General features: G+C 42.9%; 1 protein-coding gene across 1 annotated transcript; it reads right to left on the bottom strand.

Annotated features, from left to right (window-relative positions):
• Nucleotides 1–926: 926 nt before the first annotated feature.
• ECHDC2 (enoyl-CoA hydratase domain containing 2) lies at nucleotides 927–8,600 on the bottom strand. Its single transcript, XM_064455079.1, has 10 exons — nucleotides 8,423–8,600; nucleotides 6,675–6,742; nucleotides 5,938–6,025; nucleotides 5,299–5,385; nucleotides 3,998–4,090; nucleotides 3,303–3,359; nucleotides 2,723–2,910; nucleotides 2,244–2,294; nucleotides 1,877–1,924; nucleotides 927–1,194 (listed from the first exon to the last, which is right to left on the bottom strand). The coding sequence occupies exons 1-10, from the start codon at nucleotides 8,541–8,543 to the stop codon at nucleotides 1,117–1,119; spliced, it is 879 nt and encodes a 292-aa protein (XP_064311149.1). The 5' UTR covers nucleotides 8,544–8,600; the 3' UTR covers nucleotides 927–1,116.
• Between the last annotated feature and the right edge of the window lie 19 nt (nucleotides 8,601–8,619).

Raw genomic sequence — 8,619 nt, 5'->3', positions numbered from 1 at the left:
TTACAGAAACGTCTCTTCACATTCCTGTGCAGCTCCAAGAGTTCCTGCCATGGTAGAATAATTCCGGCAGCAACTTTTAAACTCTTAGTATTTCACCTGTGGCATTTGCCAGCTGTTTTTTGTGAAGGCTGAAGATCATGACTGCTTTACCTTTGCCAGGCTCTACACAGGAAATGTAACTTGTACATGTATAATCTGTAAGCCTCAAGCACAATTATTCAGTTAACTTTTGACACAAGTGAAAGTGTATGTTTTGAGACTATCATAGCATGAAATGAAGCCCAGTTCCAATGTACTAAGCTATACTTTATAGGTTATCAAAATATACTTATAAAGTGTTTACTAAAAATATCTTTCTCTAACTATACTAACTCTCTTTTGCTTGAAAGCCCCAGTCTAGGGAAGTAAGAAGCTGTAGAGCTAGAATGTGGCACATCTTGGTGCTGGAGAACCTCTGGAGAAAATAACTTCAATTTCCAGTCAGGCAACAGAGGAAAGTAGGTGATGGGAGAAAGATGACATGCTTGAGATGCCTGGCATAGACTGATACAGCAGCCATATATAGAGGCACATACACCTAGTATTTTCCCAAGCACTGATACCTAAGAGACATAAGTTCAGTTGGCTGCAGTGTTTTTCAGTTTGCTTGGGGTGAAGTGCTATTGCTCTGTGTTAATAGTGCTAGTTCTGTCTGATTAGTTGGAAGAGCACTCATAAGAAGAAGCAAGCTTAGGAAGGCTTGCTTTCTTTCTAAGTCGACTTCCTCTTCAGAGTGATTTGGTTTTCCTATCAGTGTTTGGATGCAAGCATGTTTTCTGCCTTTCTTTTTTAAATTTGCTATGGTGAGCTAAAGCTTCTCCATACTCCTTGACAGCTGTTTGAGAGCCATAACCACTGACTTAAGATGTATGCTCTTTAAAAAGATAAGCTGTACAAAGTTAAATCTTTATTTGGGAATTCTTAGAGCAAAATGATCCAGTGGGGCATTCAGAAGTGCAGTCCAAGGCAAGGAGCCAAGTATACAGAATGCAGTAATGAAAAAAAATCCCAAGAAATCAGTGGGTTCTCTTCAGTCCTCCTTTACCTTCAAAAAAATCAAGGGGAAGCTGGGAAGCATTATTTGCCAATAAACTGAGGTGGTCGTTTCTCTCTGAAGGCAGCCATCCCTTCCTGACGGTCTCTTGTGGGAATATTCTACATAAAAAAAAAAAGTGGTATGGTTTTTACTGACAAGACTAATGTGTTTTTAAGTACTGACTAATTTGGCAGTACTGGTCTAAGACTAAGATTGCTTTTCTTTCAATGATACATTCAGTTCCACCTTCCACATTTTGCAATTAGGAAAATAAAGAGACTGGGTTGTAGTGTAAATCACAAGCAAAGCATCTAAGACAAAGACTATAGACCAGAGAACTATATAGGAGAAGTTTTCCATAAATTTAATACTTCACCATCTTAAAATACAGGGAGTGGCACAGCAGTTACGTTGTTCCATTAGCTGAGAAAGGTGGTGCTCTCAAAACTTGTCAGAAAGAATGACTACAGGAGGAATCTGTTTTTTAATTTGTTAAAACTAAAACCATTTATAAATCTCGTCCTATAATTATCATATTGTTGAAGCTAAGAATATGCAATTCCTTGAAATAGAAGGGTATTTAAGGACTTTGGTCTCAGGCAGGCTGAGAGGCAGCTATCCATGACACAACAATTAATATTCTGAAATAGCTGGAACTGGGCTCAAGTACGTTCTCAAAGCGTTAGATTTAGGTGTTAGTGTTCTCTTACAGACAGGAAAACACAAGAGGATGCTGTCAATACCTGTCTTTAGAAAATGTACAGTTGTTCCTGTCAGGAATGTATTCTGAAGGTAACCTACCTGGGCATAACACATCCCCTCAATAGCCATCCCTGATGCAATGTCAACCTGGGGATGAGAGGGAAGGAGTAAGAATTGTCTGAAGTACAGCCCTCAAAACTATTCTATAGCCCTCAAATCAATAGTCATCCACTTGTAGCGAGTGACCTTCGCTCCCATATTGGAACTCCAGTGTTAGCATCTGTAGAAAAAAATCCTGCCATATTAATTTTGTCTTTAAAGAAAGTCTTTGAAACCCCTGAAATGGTTTTAAATGCCTTCTCTAAACAAGGATTATAACTTGTCTGTTCTGATGATTTTTACTGTAGTAATTTGTAAAAGCTGCCTGTCTGCTTCATTTGCCTCAGTATTAAAAAAAAAATATTACCTCCATTCCTCTGTTTATTGCCAGTTTTCCCATTTTCACTGCAAATGGAGCCTTTATGAGGAAAAAAAAAAAATCCGCAATTTAAAAATAAAGCCGCATCAGTCCATAATAGTGTACTTATATAATTTTACTACCTCCAAATGACCTTTTAGTCTACAGAAATTCACAGTAAGTTAATAAATATTTTTTAAAAAAAACAATTTGTCATTATCTACACTTAATAGATGAACACAATGCAAGGTTACAATGCGTCCTGCAGGCCTGCATAGCCGCAGCTGGGAGGTAAATCTGTCCTGTGGGTTAAGCAGCTGGATGTTAACACTTGTACCTACACAAATTGCATTCACAAAAAAGGACAAAGTTAAGAGATCAGGCACCAAGACTTTAATGTTTCACAGAAAGGAATTTCAATTATTTGCTCCCTCTTAAGGGAAGCAGAAATGCCTTCTTTGCATTGACCACATGAGTAATTCACTTACCTGAGGAAGGATTTCTTTAGCCAAAGTTAATGCCCTCTGGTAAGCTGCATCTCCCTCATTGTTTTGTGGTACTGTGTGATTTACTAATCCCATTGAGAAGGCTTGTTGTCCATCAATCTGTCTACCAGTGAAAATTAGTTCCTTTGCAAGACCTATTCCAACACATCTAGGCAGGCGCTGCGTTCCACCTTATGACAACATCAAAAACACCATTTTCTGAGAAACGCCAAAAAAAAATCAATAGTATTTTGTCTCCTTAGATAAAAAGGTTTGAAGAATAAAGGGATCATGTGTTTCTTTAATAACTACTAACTGAAGATGTCAACATTTTGCAAGGCATCTGAAAAGCATCAGCATCCTTTTGAGGATTTTGATAAACAGGAAAAGGTGTAAGGGGACTTTCCTAAATTAATAGTGAGACTGAGGCAGAGCTTGGAATAGAACTCTGGATTCATAGATCTCTTGGGTCACTGTCAGATGCTACTTCTAATTTACATGCAAAACTCTTCAAGTGCTCTAATGGCAAAATATTTACTATACAGCTGAGAAAGTAAGAGACTGAAGATTTAATGACAGTTACCTGCTCCAGGAAGAAGGCCTCTTGTGGTCTCAATAAGGCCCATTTTAGCTGATGAAGCTATTAAAAAAAATGAACATAGGGTTTAATTATTCTGATGTGTATAACTACAGGTTTTCCATACTGAACTGATTAACAAAACTACAGACTGTCAATACTGAACTGGAACTCCATTTCTCCAGGTAGCTAGAAAGTCTGAATACTACAGTGCTTAATCAACATCCATCTCAAGTCAGATGAGGGATATGTGATATGGCTGCTTATCCCTAATGTAGCAATTTTATCTATAAAAATGAACCTTGGGTCCATCCCAGATGAAATGTAATGGATTGAAGAAGGGAAAGAGAAGGAAGGCTTCTACTCCAAGCTGATTTAAGCAGGGAAGATTAGATCTAGCCAGCGTTCCAATAATCCAATTTCATTACATGATAATAACTATTTAATTCTACCAGAAAATAGTTTTCTGAAGGAATCCTAATCTTGTCTAAATACAGGCTTTACTTTTTAAGCAAGGAAATTGCTTTCCTAATAGTAACTAAATGTTACAATTTCTGGACAAATGTCTACTCATTTCCTGAACTGTGTAAGTTCCTCTCTTGACCTACTGGATCCCCTTAACAATCAGCGATGCGTGTAAGTTCTCTTTAAAATACAGTCACCAATTACAAGAAGAATCCTATATTAAGCAACACACAAACCTGCTACTCGAAGGTCACAAGCTAACGCCAGTTCTAATCCACCACCCAATGCGTAGCCATCTATTGCAGCAATTGTGGGTACAGGCAGGGCAGCTAGAAAAGACAGTACAGATTACATAGTTTTGTTCCAGAAGTTCTGTTCCACTCAATTCTGAACTCTAAATGCTTAAATTCTAAAGCTTTTAGTAGTTCTCCAGTTCAAAATTTTTAAAGATTTCATTTTCTTCTGCCACAAACTTTCTGACTGTCTCTAAATAGTAGAAACAGTCTTTTCGCACTTCTCCTTTCTCTGTCAGAAGAATGCAAAATGTTCTTGTTACATGCAAAGCAGCATGCAAATACAAAGTACTGCAACACAAAACAGGATGAATTGTCTCCTTGCAATATCCAGCTATTGCAGTCAAACAGTCAAAACAAAGACACCATCCCTAGTCACTGTTTAGCTTTTGGATTAGCGTTTGCTAGCCGAGGCTCCTGACCTTGGTAAACACTGTTGTCAACTCATTGCTGAGGAACCTGAGGCACCTGGAGATTAGCTACTTGGTAAGTTACCTTTTTAAATATTCAGGGAGCTGGAAGCAGACATCAGAGGTATGCTAATTCTGTGCTGTAACTACCTGGACAAACCCCCCACATCCCACCCCACCTCCCAGAATGCTTCCGTGGTTCGTGAGACAGGGTCATTCTCTCTACACTGTCGTTTTTTTTCATTACTGCAATTCTGATTGGTATTTTAGTCAGATCTCACTTTGGTATTCCTCTCTAGTTGAGAGCATAACAATTCATAAATAGGGGAAGAAAATCAGTTGCAAAAGTCCATATTCCTTTTGGGGAAAAAGTTGTTGTTGGTGGGAGTTGTAGCTACAAACCCCCTGACATTCAACAAATCCATTCAGAGATCAAAATCCATGTTCTTAGGTCATCACCATCTCATGAGTGCTTCAGAGCATGTACTAAAGTGAGACAACCAACACAGCTCGTTTTGTCTAATGCTGTCTCCCAAGGATTACATAGAACTGTATATAGATTGCTTTGCTATAGCAGGTACCTATATGCATGTGTGTCTGCTGCTCTTCATCATGGAGAAGGCAGTACTGAAATGCATCTTGTCCTTGGAGTGGCAGCAGGATAGTTGGTATTTAATTCTAATCAAATCTGTTCCAGGCATAACCTGGAGCCATTTGCAAAGCTACTCCCAAACAGATAACCTGCTGGGGCTGGCATCCTTCCTCTCCTGCAGGATTTCTAAACATCTCAGTACAGGCAGTCTCGGCCAAATTTCCCAACCAAGACTCATTTACCTATTTCATCCATGAGATTTCTCAGCCTTTTAACAAAGTGTCCAACTTCTGCATCATCCATCTTTGCACGTTCCTTTAAGTCTGCACCTAACAGAAGAGAAAAAGGTTATAATCCAGGAACAGGAAAAAGACATCTGAACTGTGTTCCCTCCTGTCCATCCCAGAGGACAGACTACTTCAGAAGTCTTGAAATACAGTGTTCTGGTTAAGGTCGGTCAGTAGTGGCTGGAGTGTTGACATTTGGGCTGGAGCAGTGGCTAGGGCGCTCCTCTGTGCCCTCCGAACAGCCTTCACAGAGAAGCACCAATCACTGTACTTAAGGATGATAATCTAAAAAACTGGAAACCAAGGGCTTCAGTACCAGAGGCACCTGTGCTTGAAGATGGTTACAAATGGAAAACAAACAGTAGCACCACACAGCTCGTGTGGCTCACTCGATCACACATCTTCATTACTGGACCCCAGAGTCAGACAGGCACAAGAAGTAACAATGTGTTTGTTAGTTGCTACACAAAAGCCAGCCTGGTTATTTTTTTTTAGCAGGCATTTCCAACTGCTTTTCTGCACAATGTGATCAGCACACAGCCCTAAGAGCCATTAAATTTTTTAACAATAGTTTGCAGAGCCTTTTTTACTTACCAGCACAAAATACACCTTTCACCTCACTCTTGAACACCACCACACGGACCTTCTCATCAAAGCGTAGTTGTTCCAGAGCGCTGAACAGCTATGAGGGAGGGAGTACAAACAAGAGAAGGAAACCTTTAAGCATATGGATATACATACCTAAATTATAGCAAGCTCCTAATCTATGATACGAGTTTCTTCCCCCCCCCCCCCCCCCCCCCCCCGCATGTGCCAATGTGCCAGGAATTTCCTGGAAATCATATATGTGGAGCCAGCAGGATCCTTCCATGACAGCCTCGGAATGACACATTTCCCCCTCTTTTTTTCTTCCATTCAGAGATGAACTTTTGCTGTACCTTGAACTCCCCTTCCTGTCCAGGCATGAGCCAGACTCTCTCTAGAATGTGTCATCACCCTTGAACGGATCATCTGCTAAGGTCTGACAATAAGTATGTTTTTGCCATAATTACACAAGTGAGGACATTAACTTGCATCGGAGTTAGCTAAATTAACTCCTCCAATATCTCTGTCCTGCACCTGAAGTGCACCTCAGTCCGTACCTGAAGTTACTGCAGTAGAGATGTATCACGATCTTTTTCTTCAGGCTAACCTGCCTTGCTCCAGTGCAGTCTCCTACTCACCTTCAGCAGGAGATTAAGTTTTTGTTTCAGATCTCCCACAACTATTCTAATTGCATTTAGTTATTGATCATGATTCCAGACATGTTCACAGGCCAGGCCCATACTCACTTCATTTACAAATACTTTTCCCAATGAATTTCTTGCGTGGGGTCGGTTCATTAGGATTTCAGCAATACCTTAGTAATAGGAGACAATTTCAGTTATATTTCATTTAATTCTCTGACACAGTAATCAACTGGGAAGAATATCTGCATGTGCTGCATCTTCTCTTTCCTGAAAATGCATATAAAGTATAATCTAAAACAACCAATTATTTTAAAAGTGGAGGTGGTAGATCATGTCTACAAAACCCAGTTATGCAGGTCACTGTAAAATACAGTAGCACTGAGAATAATATAAATAAGCAGACTTTCAGAAAATGAACATGACATCCAAGAATATACTTCGTAGAATCACTGCAGGAATGGGGGGGGGGGGGGGGGGGGTGCAGGGGTGGGAACGGGACTGGACAAAAAACAACCAGAACCCAAACAATTCATCTTAGGTTTGTTTTAAATGCTACTTAATTCAGTTTTTATTGTACAGTCTTACTGTGTTCAAGCATATTCCTTAATGAAGAAAACCATCTTCTGGGGATTGCTGTTTGCATGACAATAGCACAAACTGGTCACTCTCAGTTCGTGTTCCAGAACTGCTTTGAAATTGCAGCTCCATTCAATTTAAAGTTAATAAGCTCATCAGTGGAAAGGACTTCACTCAAAGTTCCTAAGTCCAAGCAGAAAAATAAGACCACAACATCTACCTACTTCTCCCTTGCACTTGTGTTTTGTAATTGTTATCCAACGGTTTCTGTATGCTTTGAAGAGAAAAAACCATCTGTTTCCTTGGCTAGACTTCTGCTCCCTTCCCAGGTCTTCAGATTGCAAGATGCTGTTGCTGCGGCCATAGGTGCACAGATGCACCTTCCATCTGTCATGCCAGGTCCTTCTGCCCTACTAGAGGGTCTCTGTATTCCTCTGCCTATGGTGGTGGCCAGTTAGTAAACAAGAGATGTGTCACATAGGAACAAAGACACAAGTAACAGCGGGCACCAGCAAACAATGGAAATTCACAATTTGGGCAACTACATTCATGTCTTTGTAACTAGAAAAACTTCCAAGAACTGTTTATAAGCTCTTACAATAGTTACCAGAAAATAATTCCATTGGCGATCTGAACCGAAATTCAAATTGCTTAGTGACTCTCATGCATAAATATGCAGATGCATGCCCTGGTCGTACCCTACCTTCAGCATTGTACATGACCGATATCAGGAAAACATAAGGGACGCAAATCAGAACTTCCTGTATCGAGATGTCCTGCATACCTAACTTGCGGGGTGGGGGGGAAAGACCATTCATTGGGCAGCTGTGTCCTTGAGAAAAGTATCACGGCATAATTTAAAGGAAAGAGACTACGAGCGACCTGCCCGCCGTGGCCCCTGCGAGGCAGCCCGTCACCCTTCCGGCCACGAGGCCATGGGAGCAGGGGCAGGCCGGCGGCCGAGGGGCGCCGGCACAAGCTGCCCGGGCGGTGCAGCGGGGACAGCCCGCGTGCCCCCGGGCCTGCCGGAGGGGCGGCCCGGCCCGGCCCGGCCCGGCCCGGCCCGGCCCGGGGCAGCAGAGCTTCAGGAGGGCTGGGGACACCGCCCCACTCGCCGCGTTTTGCCCGGGAGCTGGTAAAGCTCAGCAGATCGGCGTGCCCCGTCCCCACAGCGCCGGCAGGCCCCCTCCGGCACCAGGGCAGCCCCACGGGTCCCTCGGAGCCGGCGCCAGGCGAGCGCCGGGGCCTGACCCGGTCTACCCCGCCGCACTCACCGCTGCTCTCCCCGCCGGGCGCGCCCACCAGCACCTCCGCGCCCCGCCGCGGGGCGGCCGCAGGGAGCCCCCCGCGACCCCAGCGCAGCAGCTCGCGTCCCGCCCGCCCCAGCCGCATCATGGCGCCGCTCCCTGGGGCCGCCAGGGACCGGGCCTCCGGGTGCGCCTGGCGCCGCGCGGCGCCTTTAAGAAGGAGG

The sequence above is a fragment of the Phalacrocorax carbo genome, chromosome 6, assembly GCF_963921805.1.
Source record: "Phalacrocorax carbo chromosome 6, bPhaCar2.1, whole genome shotgun sequence".
Lineage (NCBI taxonomy): Eukaryota > Metazoa > Chordata > Aves > Suliformes > Phalacrocoracidae > Phalacrocorax > Phalacrocorax carbo.
The sequence above is the reverse complement of the archived record's forward strand: the minus strand, read 5'-3'. Positions and strand labels throughout refer to the sequence as shown.